The sequence below is a fragment of the Lycorma delicatula genome, chromosome 3 (assembly GCF_047948215.1).
Source record: "Lycorma delicatula isolate Av1 chromosome 3, ASM4794821v1, whole genome shotgun sequence".
NCBI lineage: Eukaryota > Metazoa > Arthropoda > Insecta > Hemiptera > Fulgoridae > Lycorma > Lycorma delicatula.
This window is the reverse complement of record NC_134457.1, coordinates 217090638-217112269: the sequence shown is the minus strand read 5'-3', so window position 1 is coordinate 217112269 and position 21632 is coordinate 217090638. Positions and strand designations below refer to the sequence as shown.

The 21632-nt window shown below is 31.0% G+C and overlaps 1 protein-coding gene across 3 annotated transcripts in view; it reads right to left on the bottom strand.

Moving 5' to 3' along the window:
- The window catches only part of Cow (Proteoglycan Cow), a 746474-nt gene that overhangs the window by 59789 nt on the left and 665053 nt on the right, over nucleotides 1-21632 (bottom strand). For all 3 annotated transcript variants that reach the window (XM_075361499.1, XM_075361500.1, XM_075361502.1), the window contains exon 4: nucleotides 941-1089. In XM_075361499.1, the coding sequence (XP_075217614.1) occupies nucleotides 941-1089 (149 nt within the window). The remainder of the gene's footprint in view (nucleotides 1-940; nucleotides 1090-21632) is intronic.

The following is a 21632-nucleotide window of genomic DNA, read 5'->3' as shown; positions in this document are numbered from 1 at the left end:
ATTCTTTCAGGTGGGCAAGGTTGCAATTTTAAGAAACCTGAACTTGTTCTTGCATGGCTGGAAAGGTAGTATCTGGAAGAACAGTAATTTTTGTTCAAGTATGTAGTTAAACTAGTCAAAACTGACTAGTTATAGGCTCTTAACCATTATATCTTAATAACAATTCCTCTCATGATGGTTAGATGGGCCTGTCTGGAGGAATCTTGAATTCAAATCTTCAGAAGGTGACTTTCATGCACATCTCTTTTTCCTGTTTAGCCTCCAGGAATTATCATTCAGGTATTACTTCAGAGAATGAATGAGGATGATATGTATGAGGTGTAAATGAAGCGTAGTCTTGTACAGTCTCAGTTCGACCATTCCTGAGATGTGTGGTTAACTGAAACCCAACCAACAAAAAACATCGGTATCCACAATCTAGTATTCAAATCCATATAAAAATAACTGCCTTTACTAGAACTCGAAATCTGAAACTCTCGACTTCCAAATCAGTTGATTTGGGAAGACGCGTTCACCACTAGACCAACCCGATGGGTCTCTTTTAGTGTACTTCAGTATCTCTTTGGATAGATTATTGTACATTCTCACAGTTTTTCTTCTAATTAATCCCTTCTTGCACATGTTGACTTTGTGATGTAGGCAGGATGGGTCTCATCTCATGAGACCCTGCTAAAGTATTTTCACCAAGTGGTGAAGAGGCAGAAAATACACAGCCAATTTCTCCTTCATAATATCTGACAGAAGTGTTAGATATTATGAAATATCTACGAAATAACCAATCTGTTTTCAATATGGTAACTGCACTAAAACACTAATAGGAAGTGCCTATCAGAAAATCTACTTCTTATGAAAAAAAAACATGAGAACTAAGTAAACATATAGATATTATGTACAAGATTACAAAACAAGTAATTGTTTTTATTAATTTGTGCACAATTACCTTTGCAAGGGCAAAATCCTTTACACAACACCCTGACATTGGAATGATGAATGCAATTGTGATAATCCAAACGACACAGTGAGCTGTAAGTACGATTATCAGTACCACACAAGAATGTTGGTTTCATAACAGGACATGGATGACACCGTCTGTAACACAAAAAATGGAAAAATAAGTATGAAAGAAACACTTAACAATATATGAAAAATTAATTTTTTCTCTAATATCATATAGCATAGAATAATATCATCTACGCTACTAATAAATAAGTATTTAATGTTATTTTAACTTCTGCATTCTAGAACAATTTGGTTAATCAAATATGTCTTTTATTATTTCATTTTTTATCTTTCAATTTTTAATAATCCAATCTGGAGACATTTCAAGTGTTGTGAAACCACCATCACATTGTGTTTCATCACATTACAAAAGATGCAGTTTACTGTAGCACTAAAGACCCAACTTTAGTACTCATAAAACTGAAAAAACCAACAAATGCTAAATAATTCTCAGCAACATGACTCAACTTTAACTTCTGTAAATCCCAAGCTTCTACAAAGAATAAAAATTCAGAAGTAGTATTTGGAAAAAAGTATCATTCCTGATTATAGTTAGTGCTTCTGTAGGCCGATAATCCCCATCCTAGCTCTTCCTTGAATGATATGTATTATGGGAATTCGGTTACTCATCACCATAAACTCAAATTGTGATTGAAAACCTACATCAGCTGACATGGCAGCAACTTCTTGATCAGGGCTAAATAGAATGATAATTACTTTTCATGGGTGTCCATCAGGGACTTCCACAAAAAACAAAAATAGCGACTTAGGTACCACTACTGGGTAAATCTGCACCTTCTAATCCTTTGTAAATAAAGATTAATTTTCAATAAGTGTTGAAATCTTCAATGAGTGAAATTTAACTTCTAAAAATTCAATAAGTAAGGATGATATTGTAAGTCAAAACTAAACTGAATGGAATTTTAGTACATTTTAACAAAATTAAACAATATTCAAAAATTAAACAAAACAGCAAGTTTTGTTCTGGGGCAAATTCTGGGGGCAAGCTGCAAACTGCATACTTGAAATTTAAAAGTTATTGTTCATTGGTTTTCCATTAAATGAGAATGATCAGGGCATTACATTACAATGTTTTTGATGCCCTGTTTCACAACAAAAAATTGTGCAGAAAAAAGAAAAGGATACATAACAACATGCTAATGTTGCTCTTACTTCGATTATCTCATTTTTATGAAAAATGTATGAAAAACTAGAAAATCTAAACCAAAACATGAAAATCTTACATATACCACATATAAATTGTGTTTTCAAGAAAAGAATTTAATAAATGGACAAACACAACGTAGATGAAATGATTGAAATGGAAACACAACGTAAGTGAAATACTATTCCCCTTCTAGTACCAAAAATGCACCTACAGTAACTGTGGTACCTCTATATAGTACCTATGGTACTAAAAACGTTTTCTAACCACTTCAAAATAAGCCCAAATAGCAATAATACCACCAACATCACTGAAAACAGCTGAATAATATCTACAAAACTACTTTGTGGAAACAATTCCATATTTACACTTAACATTTGAAATATTTAATTATTATTTTCGTTAAAGTTTAGTCACATTTTATAATCCAGACTAAATAAATGTTTAATAATGTAGACATTAACATAATGGATCTAAAACATCTAACATAAAGAAATAAGCAACAAAATAAAATAACTGATAATTTAAAAAAAAAAAATAAAATGACTGATATTTTATAACTTTTTAATAATGATGAGATCTGACAGAGAGATACGTCATAAAAGTATTACTTAATAGTACTGCCAATATGTTATTACCATTAAACTATATCTAACGGTAAACTCAATTTAATTATATAACAGAACAACTGAATTATGTACTCAAAAAATATTACAATATAAAACAATAAAATACATCATAAGTTTTGTTGCATTATGTAGGTGTAATAAATTATATGTAAAACAACATATTAAAATTAGAGCCTTTAATGTAAACAGGTATTATCAAATCTGTCAGTGAACAAAAAGTAATAACTGTTAATTAACATGTGCAATGAAAAATTAAAACCGACGTGAAATTATGGATAACTAATTATTTTCTACATCATTAACAAATATTTTTAAAAATAATGAATAATAAATAAATTTAGGCAAAGAGGGAAACAGAAACCCATCTTTTCCTATTTGCTGAACAAACATTAATGTAAACAGCAATAAAAATGTAATATTTTCCTAAAGAAATAAATATTTCAAGTTGAAAAAAAATGCTCCTATCTTATTTACATTTAAATTTACTTTTATATACTTTTCATCATACATGACTGTGCAAAGGTGTTACTGACAGGTTATCTAAAAATATTGATTACTACTGAAGGGAATACAGGTTAGGTCGTTCATAAGTACTCTTTTTCCTCTTTTCTCCTTGTGCTGTGATAAATGAAAACCATAGTAACAAAGAGAGATTTTCTTCTAAGCTAACGTTCAGAACAACACTTCACTTCACTTTAACTGGTGCTACTCAATCTACAAAGTGAAACGCCCCTCCATCTCTATATTTTAACAACACACAACTATACTAGTACTTTCATGACAAGTTAAATCAATACAAAATTTTATTACAAACTTTTTCCTTCTTTTTTTTAATAAAAAGAGAAAACAAAATTTAAAAAAAAAATAATTTATCAGTATAACAGAATTTCTACTAAATTTTTCAACTAATAATCCAAAATATAAAAAAATAAATATTACTAGTATAGTATAGTAATAAGATTGCACTAATAAAGTGTACTGTGATGTAATGTAATACAGTACAGAATAATATTATTAGTGTATCAGTGGAGCAGAGGAAATGTATGTTTTTCACTACTGAATAACTTCGGTTGTTTTAATTATAGAAAAAAACAGTTTCACATTAACTAATAATATTTTATATTATTGCATTTTTGAAATCAATATACCTTAATTATGTTTGGAAAATAATGTCAGTAAGATGACATCCTTTTTGTCAGATGCAAATTCAGAGCCTCTCGTAAAAGCTCTGCACAGCTTTCTCTAACATTTTGTTCGACAGAGGTTCAATTTCTTGACGAATGGAAATTTTCAGGTCTTTGATTGTGTGTGGATTCTTCATGTACACTCTTGATTTCAGGTAGCCCCACAAAAAGAAGTCACAAACTGATAGATCAGGAGAGTGTGGGGGGCCAAGAAACATCGCTGAATCGTGAAATGACATGTCCAGGAAACATTTGTTGAACCACTTCAGCCGATGCTCTCACCGTGTGAACTGTGGCACCATCCTATTGGAACCACATTTCTCTCATGTTCAGTCGATGCCTTTCCAGTTGTGGATGCAGGAAGTTGTTTAATATGTCGATGTAGTACACTCACTGACATCAGCACTGTAACTGCAATTCCCCCCATCTTCAAAAAAGTAAGGCGCAACAATCCCAATCTTTGGAGACACCTCATCACACTGCTACTTTTGAGCTGTGGAGAGGTTTATGGTGTAGTTCCGTGGGTTCTCCAACGCCCAGTACATTAACATAGCCATCCAGATGGAAGTGAGCTTCATGACCCATCATTATTAAGGCGTTTGCATCCTCTGTAAGAATGGCATTCATTATGCCAAAAAACCCTTTGGTTGCACAAAATCCCTTTCAGTTAGCTGTTGGACGATCATCATTTTGTTTGGATGAAATCTGAAATCACCATGTAAGATGCGATGAAGCGACAACATGACATACCCAGTGCTACAGCCTGTCACCTAGCGGATCATTTCAGACTAGGAAGAACTGCCCTTCTCACTCTGTCTATGTTTTCAGAAGTTCGGACTGAATGGGAAAGGCCAGGTGGTTTTTCTTCATCACAGATGCAGTACTACTAAACACTTCAACCCATCGGGGTATGGTGTTTTGATCTGGAACTGAACCTCAACATTTTCAATTTCAATGGAAAAGACACTGAAACCTGATCACAGAATTAGTGTTTCTAAAAAACTGCTCGACAGCAAACATATGATGTTCTACATCCAATGCTTCATAGCAACTGAAACTGTGTAGTCAGAGCTGTCCACCAGAGGTCGCTGACGGTCAATACCACCACTTGCCAGTGAGTACTAGCGGTTTAATAAACATCTGTTCCACCCTAATTAATTTCTTACTTCTTCAATATTCTGATTTTTAGGTATTATTTCCAAAACAGATGTAGTCATAACTCATATCCCATACCCCACCCAGCTCTTTGTTCTCCGGTTAATCTACTTGAACAACTTATTTAAAGTTGTAACAAGCTCTTTGTTTCTGTTGAGAAATTATTTTTTCCTTACACTTTTTTCCAAAAGTACAATTTTTTTTAGATTTGTGAACAAAGAATATGATACATATTCAAACAACATTAAAATTGTTGAACTGCATAATTATCTCCAAACATCCCTTTGGAGCACTGTCCACTTAAAGCAATTCAATCACAATTTTTAATGAGTTAAAATCTTCAAGTATAATTAGAAGATTACATTCTATTGTGTCCAGCTGATACAACAATGACTCAGCCAACAAAAATGCTTTTTATGAGAACAGAAACTGATAGTCCAATACACCTGAAACTCAGGACTTAGTACACCTTATTGACAATGCCTAGGCTTTGTGTAACAGCTTCATAGAAATAGCAAAGATAAAATCAATTTTCAAGCTAATAACCTTAACATTAAATCAAGAAATAGTTTATAAGCAGACTACATATTGAAGATGGCAAATGGTCATTCAAGCAATGCAGTTTCCAACAAGCTGGCTTCTCAATCTTAGGTTTAATTCTCTATTAAGGAAATAGAGGCTTGGTATTTTTTTTCATTCTTCATAATAGTTACTTACATAGAAAACAGGTATTCATGCAATCATGGAAGACAACAATAAAAGAAGTAGGAGAGAAATGTTTTTTTTTTTATTTTTATTTTTTTTTAATAGCTAAACCTTTTGAGTTAACAAGCTGCCACTAACTACTTTCTAAATTTACGCTTTATCATTTGTTCCTGTTATAATACAGATGATAATTGATCACATCCTTAACTAAGTGCCGTAGCCCATCTGTTTGACAGATGAATTTGAATTAAGAGAGAGAGAGAGAGATGAAGTTGTTATAAACAAGGATACTAACAACAAATACCTATAAATTCCAATACATTATATTTTGAGCATTTTCAACATTTATTAAAAATAGAACAAATATATATCTTCTAACTAAAATGCTATTTTATAGACCAGTAAAACAAACCAAACTAGAAATAAACTGCAAAAATTACGTTGAGGTTACTATTAAAATATGACATTCCTCAGTATGGTGGAAACCCCCTTCCAAATTTAGTAACACAACACAACCACACTATGCTCCATAACCTTAACAAAATAAACTATTCTGTTATAATCTGAATATCATTTGGAGTCAATCAGAACCAACAAATAGCAGTGGGCAGATGACGCAAATACCAAAAAATGAAAACACAGATAAAATACTAAAAAATAAACAAAACTAACACCAAGTACTTAAACAAGAAAACTTTATTTCAACTGACTGGAATTTTGATAGATTAAAAAACAATTATCTGCATACAACTAATAATGAAGTAAGGTTTTACAAATAAATATCTCATCAGTACAAATTTATTCAGAGAATAGGTTGATTTAAAGGTAATTGTTTTTAATATACATTATACAGCAAAGTTATTTTTAAACTTTATTGCTATTAACAAAGTAGATAAGTATCCAAATTCTAATCAATTTTTTAATTAGGTTGCCTTTTAGAACCTTATATAACTACAAAAATTAAAAAAAAAATTTTTTACATGACCACCAATTTTTTGTTTTGCTTTTAAGTATAAACATTCATGTTGTAAATAGCTATTACTGGGAAAACAACAGCTGGAAACCAGTAAATAGAAAAGAAAAATGAGAAAATGATAAATATTAGAAACTAATTTTTTTACTGGTTTTACACAGCGTAAGACTGTTTTATGTTAAAAATTACTCAAAATGTTTTTTTTTTGTTTAGTTTTTATCCTATTTATTGAAGGAAATTTTCATGTTACGACTTAATTTTTAGGATAGATTTATAGAAAACTGCCTGTAGAATAAAGCCACTCATAATTTTTTACCATTACTACAAACCTAATTATAGAACTTGTAATCATCGGCGGCAATTAACAAAGCTCATCGTATTGGTATACACCAGGATACGCTTTGAAAGCCATTAGTAATTTATCTAGCGCATAAACAAATTATTAAAAAAATGTTTTAAAAATGAAACATGCTATGTAATACGCACTGATATGCTGGCATGCCTATATCTATTGTATATTAAAATGCATTTTAATGTTCATGTTTCATCAAATAAAAAGGCTAATGATCAGAGTTAATCTAAAAGTTATATTTATTCTTAAAGATAAGTTTCTTATATATTTTAAAGTTAAGTTATTAAACTGGTATTATGTGACACCCATTGTTATGAGGAATATATATCATCATAAAAGCCATTTTTCAAGCTAATCCCATTCAGTTTTTGCTTCTTACCGTCTGATCTGCTGTACTGTATTGTCTAGAAGAATAATTCAGACCGTGTCATTAATCCTTATACAAGGTTAAATTAAATTGTAAATCAATCGCTATTTTTACTCAAAACATTTTTTATTGACATATCATTTTATCGTAGACAATAACAATCGCTGAATAATACTTGCCAAACAAATAACAATGACATACATCATTTTACAAAAATAATAAATAAATTCATCTGTAATATTTAGGTAAGTAAAAAAAAAATATAAGAATCCAAACCAACTTAAACTATAACCAACTTCTCTTTTATAAAAAATTTCAACTGATCTCCGTCAAGTAATAATAATAATAGCGTCCACTCATACATACGGAAAATTAGGGGTTCGAATCCCGATCAGGTATGGCTTTATCATTACCTATAAAATTTTCATATTCCTTATTTAATCTAACAGAAAGACAATGGGAACGAAATTCGTCCGTAAAAAATCAGCTCAAATTCCGGGAAAGATGTAACCAAAAATAAGTAAAAATTAAGAATCGTATTTTTTTTTATTAGAAATATTCAATTTCAATTTTTGGTCCGTGAAAGTCTGAAAGTGGACCACAAACATGTTCAAAGTATATATATAGTAATCTGGCCCTTTGTACAACGCTGTACATGGCGTAAATCGCAATCACATAACCAGATTGAACTTATTCGAGCTAAGACGATAGCTATAGAAAATAATAACCACAGTAAAAGATAATCACAGTAAGTGATTATTAAATTAGTGATGACAACTAGTATACTTCGGATTTTGCATTGCGAGAAAAATAAATTTTTATCAGGAATCAAAAGGTAATCTGGATTTTTTTAGTTATTAATATTACTTTCATAATCATACATTTTTATACTCGATTGAGTACATCGAATAAATTTAAAAAAAAGTTGATATGCAAAATCGTATATTTCAAGAACATTGGATCAAGCAAAATTTTGTTATAGAACGAAAATAAGACTTTTACGGAATAATATTTGTTAATAAGGAATATAATAATCAGAGACATTATTCGGCTAACCATTTTGAATAAGATTTTTATTAGTGAAGAGAGAACTGCCAAAGTAGAAAATCTACAGATGTTAATTAGGCTAACCATTTTGAATAAGATTTTTATTAGTGAAGAGAGAACTGCCAAAGTAGAAAATCTACAGATGTTAATTAAGAAGCAGCAGCAGATATATTTTATAAAAAATACAAACGAATCCGAAAATTTTTTGAAGGCAATTTATATTATTGCACAAAAAAATTCAGAAAATTCGAAACCATTTCAGAAGGGGAATTCGTTATAAGTTGTATATTTCCTACAGTAGAATGTGCTTTACGATCAGAATATCAAATTTCTAAATTTAAGTTTGTCTTGAAGAAAAATGTATTTCAAGACGCATTTGAAAACAACAGTCAACAAAATAAAAGATTAAATGTTTTAATCGGCATTCGTTAGCAGACGACAAAAATACAGACCTAACTGATAGCACTCAATTATCAATTTTCCTACGAGGAATCGATAAAAACTTCAGCATAACAGAAGAACTTTTATTCCTTCTCGGCTTGAAACATATGAAATGAAATTAAAAAATCGATGCAACAGTCCAGTCCAATCTTGGATACTATGGTATCCAAGATTGGTATTCCAGAGGTATTATGATACGTCTGGAATATACGCGGATGCAAAGTCGATGGTTGGAAAAATAAAGGTGTCTTGACTTTCTTCAAACACGATACGAGTGAAAGCGAGTACAATGATAAAATTTATTTTCCATTGCTTGATTCATCAGCAAAACTTGTGTTCAAAAATTGCGAATATAAAAGAGGTATTAAATATCATTAAATGCATAAACGAAATTAAATCAAATTGAAGGCTTTTTAGAATTACTTAATCTCAATATGAGGATTTGATATAATACTGTGAGGTACGATGGCTATTTAAAGGAGGTGGTATGTTGAAGAGGTTTTTCTAACTTAAAGAAGAGGTGAAGCTTTTCATAAAACCAAAGAAAACCCCGTTCCAGAACTGATCAATAAAGAATGGTTGTGCGATTTATCGTTTTTAACTAAAATTACTACTCATTTAAAGGAACTAAATAAAAAAGTTAAAAAAAAATAATTACAGAATTGTAACTATGTACGAAGATATTCGTACATTTCAAAATAAATTAAAATTATTCCAATTAGAAGAAAAGATTAGAAGCTTTTAAAATGTGGTGCTATAGGAGAATGTTAAAAATCAAATGGGTGGATAAAGTGACAAATGAAGAGGTATTGCGGCAAATAGATGAAGGAAGAAGCATTTGGAAAAATATAGTTAGAAGAAGAGACAGACTTATAGGCCACATTCTAAGGCATCCTGGAATAGTCGCTTTAATATTGGAAGGACAGGTAGAAGGAAAAAATTGTGTAGGCAGGCCACGTTTGGAATATGTAAAACAAATTGTTAGGGATGTAGGATGTAGAGGGTATACTGAAATGAAGCGACTAGCACTAGATAGGGAATCTGGGAGAGCTGCATCAAACCAGTCAAATGACTGAAGACAAAAAAAAAAAAAATTCCAATTAACCGATTCCAAAATTTACTACTTATGAAAACATTTTGTATAACAAAAATATATAGAGATTTTAGTTGAATTATGTCAAGAATTTGAAGATTCACCGATTTCAGAAATAAAGAGTATTTTTTCGATATATTTTCAATTAAATTCGTGATATTGGATATAAATAAAATTTCTGAAACTTATCAGATGGAGGTAGAGTTGTAAGAAAAAATCTGACGTGGACACCACATGACTTCCTTGTACGCCCATTAAATTACAACATACACACTTTTTTAAAATGAAAAAAAAAATTATTTCATTAATAACTTGTGATATTTCATGTTTTTTTTTTTATTGTTATCATTGAATTATTACTAATTGTCAATTTTTTATACAATCAAAGTTAATAATTATTATAAATCAATAATTTAAATTAAAAAAAAAAAGTTACAAAAAAGGAGATGGATTCATTAATTAAAATTTTATTTGGCTATAACTCTGGAACCAATTAAAATAAGTACCACTTATGATATACTGTTGAAAAGCTCTCAATGAGGGCTTATTACTGCAGTTAAGAAAATGCCCAAAATCCAATTTTTTGGACGTACCTACGTCTTACAGACGTCACGTCGAAACTAGTCAGAATGGATTCAGGGATGATAAAAATGAAGAATTTTTCGCGATCACAATACTTCCCATATTTCGTACAAGAAAGTAAAGAAAAAAGTTAATCAAGAGATAAAGAATTACTTTCCCTTAGTTTTAATTGACAAAAATTCTAAATAAATTAACGTACTCTGAATAATATACAAATAGTAAAAATGTATAAATAAAAATATCATACAAATATAAATGTGGTGTAAAATAACGACAAAAAGATACAAAAAAAAAATTCTTGGGTAAAAAGACTGAATAAGTATAAGAGAATAAAGTTAGTAGATCTAAAAAAACTAAGATGTACAGCTTATTCTCTTTGGTTTAATGTACCGCTGCTCTTTGGTTAGATATATATACAACTCTGTAAAACGGACAGAGAAAGAGAGAAATGATATTCTGTCTTTCTGTCTATGCTGTCTCATCCAGTACCCTAGGGGAAACACAAAGTCTTCTCATAAGAGAGTTTCTCTATCCGTTTTACAGAAACATTGCAATCGTGGTTGTCTATGGCAACCCACTATCAACTGGCAAACTCGTGCTTTTCTCAAACCATCTGTTGTGATTACACTCTACCTCTGGTTATTTTATTTAGTAAAGATTAAAACAAAATCCAAAGGGATCTTTTTTATAAAGTCCTTCCTTTTATAACAAAATAAAATAGAATAACTCTCGTAAAATAATAAATTAAATGTTAAGAGTAATTTTTTTTTAATTTTATTTTATAATTTTATACCAAACTGTTTTAAGTATTATTTTTAAAACTAAAACTTCTTAAATATTTTTAAAAAATTGGTAATTAATGAATAAAAACAGTATAAAATTCCAATCCGATGAATTTTAGGATGTTTTCATTAGTACGTTAAACGTTTACTTTTATTTGTTAATAGAAACAAGAACTTATTTTTATTATACTCACACAAGTGGAACTAGGATCGCTGTTTCGAGTCTTTATAATTCTGGGAGTAAATTTTAATAATAATCAAAACGTTATCACAAAACAATTATATATTTAATAAATGTTAAAATATCATAAAATTTTGGGATCGATAATCTTTATTAACCGTATCAACTATTATCATATTACTCTGGTCAGGATCTCCGTCCCCCGACTCCTATTGTCTTCATCATTCTCATGCTTGTGAGAATAACGCTGATAATCAGCAATTAAAGCTTTTTAAATTTATAAAAACTATCAGTGTATTGTAATTTCTTCAGAGTACAGTTTAGTTAGCACAGGAATTGAAACTTTCTGAAGTAGCAGGTTTCAAAATATTCGGCCCCCATTTTAAAAGTAGTAGTTATTACCCGTGGTATTAGTGGTTATCCGTCCTTCAAAAATAAAAAATTATTTTCCACGACTCTTTGCGTTACGCGAAACTTTCAAAATGACTATACTTCGCTTAGTTTTTATTTTATGTTTTTAACTTTATTGTTTTTTGTAGAACAATTTGTGAATAAAATAATCTAAAAAATGAATTTGTATACAATATTTACAGCTTTTTACTTCCTTGTACGAAGTAAAGGAAGTACTGTGATAGCGAAAAATTTCGGATTTCAACGGAAATATCTATTTTGACTATCCCTGAATCCATTTTGACTAGTTTCGGCGTGGCTTTTGTAAAAGCCACGTACATACGTACGCCACGTAAAAATTTGTACGTACATACATATGTATGTATGTATGTACGTATGTTTGTATATCGCATTACTCAAAAACTATAGCCGTAGGATGTTGAAATTTTGGTTTTAGGACTGTTGTAACATCTAGTTGTGCTTCTCCCCTTTTGATTGCAATCGACTTGACCAAAAATATCCAAAAAAAAAGCCCAAAATCTAAATAAATGTAGATTTTGGACTTTTTCTTAACTACAATAATACGCCCTCATTGAAAGATTTTCAAGTATATACCATAAGTGGTACTTATTTTCATTGGTTTCAGAGTTATAGCCAAAGAAACTTTTAATAAATGAAATATTTTGGTCTTACAAACGGACGGCACATCGATTCGAATTCGACTTCTTTTCCTTTTTTTAATTTAAATATATTGATTTATTAATAATTATTAACCTCTGATTGTGAAAAAAAAATTTACGATAAATAATAATTCGATAATAACAATAAAAAGAAAAAATTTCAGAAGTTATTAATGAAATAAAATTTTATGTACTTTTCATTTAAAAAAAAAAATGTGTATATGTAATTTAATAGGCGTACAAGAAAGTCACGTGGTGTTCACATCAGATTTTTTTTCTTAAGTGTACATATACATATCGTTCCCACAAGAGACCTTGAGCGAGCCACATACAGTTACCCATGTGTGAAGCATTGACTCTCCAAATGGAGACCAACCAACCGCTTCAAACGACTTCCCTTGTAACTTATTTATTGTCATCGAAAAGCAGCTTTAAGTGAAAACTGAAGGCGCTTGAAAGAGAAAAACAACTCTAAAAGAATGTACGCCGTACATAATCGCATATTTAAGGCTATTTTTCTCGATAACCAATAGAGATATCGAAAAAGACACAGTCTTTTTCTGTAGAAAATTTAATTTCAAACACTGCACGAGGTTTCTGAATTCGATTTGGTCATAGTAAAGTTGAATATCGGCAAGGAACATAATCAACCCACCGGGTTGGTCTAGTGGTGAACGCGTCTTCCCAAATCAGCTGATTTAGAAGTCGCCGGTTCCAGCGATCAAGTCCTAGTAAAGTCAGTTGTTTTTACACGGATTTGAATACTAATTCCTGGATACCGGTGTTCTTTTGTGGTTGGGTTTCAATTAACCACACATCTTAGGAATCGTCGAACTGAGATTGTACAAAACTACACTTCATTTACACTTATACATATCAACCTTATTCATCTTCTGAAGTAATATCTGAACGGTAATTCCCGGAGGTTAAACAGGAAAAAGAAAGAAAGGAACATAATCAGATTGTTACCGCAAACCATAAAAACGGCTGCCGTCTTAAAATAGTGAAATATTTCGTAACGGGAATATTTCTTTGTTTTTTCTTGGTATGAACACTGTATGCATGCAAAATTCCAGCACAATCGGTACAGTGGTTTTGCGTGAAAGAGTTAAAAACTTGCAGACATCTATAGATTTTTATATATTTAATAGATAATAAATAAGTTATTTATTTAACAATTGAAACCACCATACGGATAAGACGTACTACGTTGACATAATTTTAACATACATGACTATGAATTGTTATATACAAAAAAAAATTTACATATATAATATACACATACAGGGTCATTCACGGGAACCGGATGTTTTTAAAATAATAATAAAAAATTTAATATTTACTTTAAAAAAGTTTTATTGGTACTGAAACACTTGTTAAATCAAAGCATTTGTTACGTATGAACGAAAAATTATGTCCGGCAAGTGATGTCCATTTTGGGCAATACATTGTTGTAGCCTTTCACGGTAACTGGCTTCAATTCTTTGCAGCATGTCTACGTCAATCTGGGTGACGAGATGACGAATTGCGATCTTTAGGTCTTCCAATGTACGCGGTTTATTGCCATACACACGCGATTTTAGAAACCCCCACAGAAAAAAATCATAACTACTCAAGTCGGGGAACCGAGGGGGCCAAGGAATGTTGCCGAATCTGGAAACGATCCGTCCCGGAAACAAGTTACGGAGAACAGCCATCGTTGCCCTCTTTGTGTGCGCTGTAGGTCCACCCTGCTGGAATAACACATTTTGCAAATCGATTCCCCGGTTTCGTAACTCAGGGATGAAAAACGTATTCAACATCGCGACGTAACGATCAGCTGTTACAGTTACGGCAGCGTCATTTTCTTAAAAAAAATACGGTCCAATAACACCGACCTTTCCTATTGCACACCAGACAGTCACCTTTGGGCTATGAAGTGGTCTCTCGTGAAGCTGATGTGGGTTTCTTTCTGCCCAATACCGGCGATTCTGTTTGTTGACGAAGCCATTCAGATGAAAATGGTCTTCGTCACTCATTAACAATTTTTCATTTTCTTCAAAAACGGTAAGCATTTGTCGACAAAATTGTAATCGCTGCGTGAAATCTTGCTCGTTTAACTGCTGCACGACGGCTATCTTGTAAGGATGGAAATGCAGGTCTGTATGCAGAATTGGTCTTACCGTACTTGTGCTCATTTGAAGCGCAGCTGAATGCCTCTGAATAGAGCTACATGGGCTTCTGACAACGGCTTCCCTTACTCGTTCGATGTTCTCCGGAGTGCTAGCAGTTCGTCGGGGACCCGGTGGTTTTTTCTTCAATATTGAACCGCTTGTTCGAAGGTTGTTTACCCGTCGCAATATTGTGTTACGAGAAGGGACACTTGCATTACGACGGATATTAAACTGACGGCGGAAATCTCGCTGAACAGCAGTTACGGATTCGTCATTTCGCACAAAACTGTCACACGCGTACAGGCGTTGGTCTAGCGTCCACGGCTCCATCTCAACGACTAAAATGTAAATGCTATGAACAAAGGAAACGTCAGACACCAGCCACGTGCCCCTCCCACCACGAACGCCCTAGTACAACCCACTTCAAAAACATCCGGTTCCCGTGAATGACTCTGTATATACAATATAAAAAACGTGTTACATATATAATTGTTGGTAATCGGTTTATATATTTATTATAACTTTATTTTAGATTACTGATTTTATTTTTTATTATTAGTTATAATATAAATATTTAAATATAGATTTATTGCGAAATATTGAGTTACACAACTTTACTACTTTCCTGTCCTATGCGAAAATGCTTTTTTTCCGAGAGCGGCTATGTTTGTACTTAACTGTACGTATCTATGACTTTATTTTTCTGTTTTACATTGTACTGTAATTTCTCTCATATACTTTAAACAATTTTAACTAAACTCTTTTGTAACAAGGAGATTAACAAATAATAATAAAGAAATAAACAGAAAAATAACCGGTGTTAATTGTATAGAAGAAATTACAGACGGTATATATTCACACGTTTTACTTTACTATTTATACTTTTTTTTTATTTAGCATTTCTTTCCGGCACGATTAAAGAAGTATAAAATTAATTTATTATTATTATTAGCGAAATTGAGTTTATTTATTCAAATGTTTAGCTCTTTCAATCGTTAGTCATAAGATATCAGAGCATGTTCGAAGCGAAACATTGATTATTTTAAAATTACTTAGTAAAATAATTAATTAGGTTTTAAAATAAATAATTTCAAAACACAAAATATAAATAAACAACTTTCCCCTAAATAGTAATTAAAATGAACGCAAGTAATAATAAAATTAATCTAATGAAATTCGAGTGAATAACTAATAACCAATAAATCATTACTTATTTTAATGAACAATTTATACTACGATTTATTATTATAGGTTGTTAATTAAATAATTTTATAGATTAAAATAGGTTTTAAGTTTAACTTATATGTTAAACAAGAATTTCATATAGAGGCTATTATTTCAAAACAATAGAATTTCGCAGATATCAAGTACTATTGGGTTTCTTTTAACTAAATATTTATTTTCGGGTTAATGATTCGAAATTATATACTACATTCATTAATTTTCATTAATTCATTAATTTTTAATGAGCTTATTTTGTTTTAATAAAGTCAAATTATTATTGAAAATGCATAATTTCAAAGAAAGATTGAATTGTGTTTTTTTTTTTTTTATTATTAAAACCTAATAAAACAGAACAAAAAACCGCATTTGTAAGCTAATTTAAATCCGTAAAAGGAAGTTCAAATTTCTTTGTAGTTTTAAACTTCCTTTGTTTCAGTTTTTTCTTTGTTAAGGTTTCTAAGAAACCTCAACAATATACCACAAAAAATATGTTAAAAATAACATATTATATAGTTTATAAATTATTTTTTATTTTTAAAATATAATACCCATAAAATTTCTTTATATTGTAAATTGTATCGATTGCAAAATTCATGACAAACAATAATAATAAGAATAATAGCAGTACGATACAATATCACCACCCATATTTGTAATATATTATTTTTTATAATATTTTTGACTGGCTTAGTTCGGTTGAATTTATTTTTTTTTATTTTGTCAGGAAAAAATTAGCATATAATGCTATTTATAATAGAATGAACAACCCATAATATAACTCTTACTTTACATATAATGATCGAAATAACACATTTAGATAGGCGTAACAGGCAAGGTATTTAAGGTGGCAACTAAGTTTGGTGAAATCAAGGTCATAATATTTTAATATTGCATTTGTTAGGAGCGACCAAATGGTATATTATAATACATTAATGAAACAATATATCTTAACGTACCGATACGTAATATCAATACGTATGTATAACGTACATATATGTAAATAAAATGTACGGTACGATACGTAAGCAAATAAGTAAGCAAAAAAAGTCTCCGATAATGATCGGGCATTTTTTCACATTCCATCATTTCACCAATTTCATTCATACTTATTTTCATATGCCCCTAGACATCCTTTACCGATTCATTCCAAATTCTTCTATTTCCTACATAGTGAGATTGCTTATAACTGTTTTACTTCAAAGTGGATTCTTTGAAGTAATATTCAAATTCTTTGAAAAAATACTTTAAAAACTTTAAATTGATTAATTTAAATAGAGGTTGATACGGATATCTGGCTCCAGAATCAGGTATCGACTCCAGTAATTTTAAAAAGTAGCACGGAAAGGTTTTACATAATAAGCTAACGTTAGGAAGGAATGTTTCCTTGTTTCCTGATTACCCCCCCCCCCCCCCCACTGTAGAAAAAACAATAAACCAATATTTCATCAAAACAAATTTATTTTGCTCCACTTGAGATTCACAATGAAATTTTCAGAAAAATTTATTCCAACAACTTTCAAAACCTATCTCGGAGTTTCTCTTTTAATCATCCCTAAAAGATTATAATTAGATTTCATACTTATTAAATTTTTGCGAATCAATTACAAAAATAGATTTATCGTCACAAATACGGTACATAAATTAAGTAATAACTTTTCAGTAACGCATGACAAGTCAAAATAATAATACAGAGAACAAACTAAAAAAGTATAAAAATAGAAATATAAAAACAGCCAATAAAAACCAGTATCCGATCTACAAGACATTCAAACTAAGAAAGGGACCAAGGAAAAAATACTCTACGTAGAAACATAGAAACGCTCGTCGAAATGTAAAGGCATTTGGATATTAACTGTTGTTATACGTTATTTATAAAATAGTAGAATTTAACTTTTTAAATAGCTTCAACAAAATCTAGAAAAATATTTGTGCTTCTTTTATAATATTAAAATATTTGAAACGTTAAATGAACGGATAAACTAATTGTAGTGGGTATTCCTAATAAGTAGAAAAAAAATTACAGAAATTTGGCACAGACACCGATTACAAAATTTTATGAAAAGATTTTTCAGAATTTTTTTTAATTTTAGGTAGATCATAAACATATCTGTAAAAAACTTTTATACATGATGATAGATTAACCATCAAAATCGTTCTGTATTTATATTTAAAATTTATACCGGTTCTGTCCCAATAAAACTGTTATGAAACGTTATACCAGGGTTGTTCGGAAAGGGTATACCAGGGTTGATCTCTGCTGACACAGAGATGAAGCAAGTATAACCAAATGACTTGATACATTTTGTGAGGATCGAGTAAAGCAAACAAACATTGAAGTTCGAGCTGTTAATTCTTTGTTTTAAAAGAAACGAAGCATGTTCGCCGGGGGTTTCACCCCTAATTAAAAAATTGGTTTTCACTTTGAAGGAATCTTCCCCTTCGATTTCGACGATAAAAAAGTTAGCTGCTGAATTCAAACGTGGCCGTGCATCCGTGTACCCTCGGGACACCCAAAAACCATTATGATTGACAAAATCGTCAGAAAAATCCACAAAGCCGTATTAAATGATTTCCAACTGAGCACTTATTGATATTTCAAACATTTTGATAGGTTTATCTAGTAAAATGTATGTTCCCAATACACTTTACACAATTTTTGGGGTAAGAAAAATCTTTCCGCTAGACGGTTGCTGCCTTTATCAGTCATTCACTGAACATTTCTTACTGGTGTTTAGACTTACTCAAATATGCGATTCTGCTGAACCTCTTCGAAGATAACATTTATAACAGTAGATGAAAAATGGATTTACCATTACACGCCAGAGGCTAACAACAGGTGGAACAGGTAAAAGTAAGCCAAAGAAAGCTAAAACTTTTCCAACTGCAAGAAAAGTTATGATTATGGTTTTATTGGCATTTTCGTAGTGTAATGTTCATAAACTATCTCGACAAAGGTGTGAACATCTCGGGTGGTCGTGCTAACCGACAATCGTTTATTTTTCAGAGTTCTACAAATCACATTATGCTTAGAAAATAAGTAAAGTTAAATAGTTTGAAAGTCGTTGGTCCAAATGTATCGATGGAAGAGTGAATATATTGAAAAATGAAAAATAAAATTTCTGAAAGATCTTGATGTCTTTATCAAGGCGTTTGTGCAATTTATTGTTTTACAAATTAAAAAGAGTGTTAACAGCAATTCAACCCGATAGTCCTTCGGATTTTGTTTTTTTTAAATATATTTTGTCAAATTTACGAATTCTGATGACTTTTTTTATTTCGTCGAGAAGGTTCTAGATGTCCCGATGTAATAATTTTCTAAAGACGAGTTAAAAGAGAATTATTATTGAATAACATTGAATTATAGCGTATTTCGTTGTATACATTTACTTGTATATATGCCTGATCTCATACGATTTTCTCTTTCTTTTTATTTTTGGCCTTCGGAACCACCGTAAGGTATTACTTCAAAGGATGAATGAGAATGATATGTATGAATGTAAATGAAGTGCAGTCTCGTACAGTCTTAGGTCGACCGTTCCTGAGATGTGTAGTTAATTGAAACCCAATCGCCAAAGAACACCGGTATCCACGATCTAGTATTCAAATCCGTTTAAAAGTAATTACCTTTACTAGGATTTGAACCTTAGAACTCTCGAATTTGAAATCAAGTAACTGATCATGATGAGTACACCGCTAGACCAACCCGGTGGGTTCATAAGATTTTCCCACAAAAAGTCAAAAAACTAATTTAAAAAACTTAGGGCAATAAAAGTAATACAATTTTTCCATTTCAGAGATTGTTAGCTGACGATAAATGGCAAATTCTTTGTCATTTCTCTGTACTCTGTAATTATTGTAAACTTTGTCTTCTCATCCGGGTTGCATTCTTATAGATCTGTGCATATTCCAAATAATTTTTTTTTTGTTTTCAATCATTTGACTGGTTTGATGCAGCTCTGCAAGACACCCTATCTAGTACTAGTAGTTTCATTTCGGTATACTCCCTACATCCTACATCCCTAACAATTTGTTTTACATATTCCAAACGTTGCCTGCGTACACAATTTTTTCCTTCTACCTGTCCCTCCAATATTAAAGCGACTACTCCAGGACGCCTTAATATGTGGCCTATAAGTCTGTCTCTTCTTTTAGCTATATTTTTTCCAAATGCTTCTTTCTTCATCTATTTGCCGCAACACCTATTCATTTGTCACTTTATCCACCCATCTGATTTTTAACATTCTCCTACAGCGCCACATTTCAAAAGCTTCTAATCGATTCTTCTCAGATACTCCGATCGTTCAGGTTTACTTCCATATAAAGCAACGCTCCAAACATACACTTTCAAAAATCTTTTCCTGACATTTAAATTAATTTTTGATGTAAACAAATTATATTTCTGACTGAAGACTCGTTTCGCCTGTGCTATTCGGCATTTTATATCGCTCCTGCTTCGTCCATCTTCAGTAATTCTACTTCCCAAATAACAAAATTCTTCTACCTCCATAATATTTTCTCCTCGTATTTTCACATTCAGTGGTCCATCTTTCTTATTTCTACTTCATTTCATTACTTTCGTTTTGTTCTTGTTTATTTTCATGCGGTATTTCTTGCGTAGGACTTCATCCACGTCATTCATTGTTTCTTCTAAATTCTTTTTACTCACGGCTAGAATTATTATATCATCAGCAAATCGTAGCATCTTTATCTTTTCACCTTGTACTGTTACTCCGAATCTAAATTGTTCTTTAACATCATTAATTGCTAGTAAAAACATTACTAAAAAAATGTATAATAAAAATGAAACCGAAAAAATGCCACATTTAAATGTTAAAAATCCTTTTCAACTCCTTTCTAAATATCGATATTTTAAAGTCACGTCAAATTAAAAAGGAATTAACAGGAAGTTGTTAAGTAACCCAAACATAATTTTGATTGTCTGAATATTCCAACTTCAAAAAATAAAATCTTAGAAAATAAATAATATACTATTTTATTTTTTGAGCGTTTATTTGAAGTCGTTTTATTTATTTGCTTTTTTTTATTAAGATCAAATAATTTCAATTTTTTTTTTAATTGATAGCAATTACTTAATTAACAATCGCGTTTGGAAAAAAGTAAGAACCAACATTTTTTTAAAAGTAGGACTTATAAACTTATCACATCTTCAGTTTAGTCCCACATTTTATAAATTACATATTATTATATTCTAGAAATAGCCGTATTAATTCGGTAATACGGCTTATGGGTAATACCCATAATACGGCTGAATTAATTCGTATTAATACCGAATTAATACGGCTTATGGGTTGTCGGACAGTCAAACGTACATGATGTACCGAGATGTCTTCGAAAGCACGACCTCATTCGCGGCACCCGTTTGGGCGCATAGGTTGGATATGAATAGAGCACTTGTTCAAAATTAAAGGAATGTCCAGCGCAGAGCATTAATAGTATGCACTGGTGTTTTTAAAACAACCTCCTACGGGGCTACCACCGTATTGGGAAAGGCTCTACCAATCGATTTAGT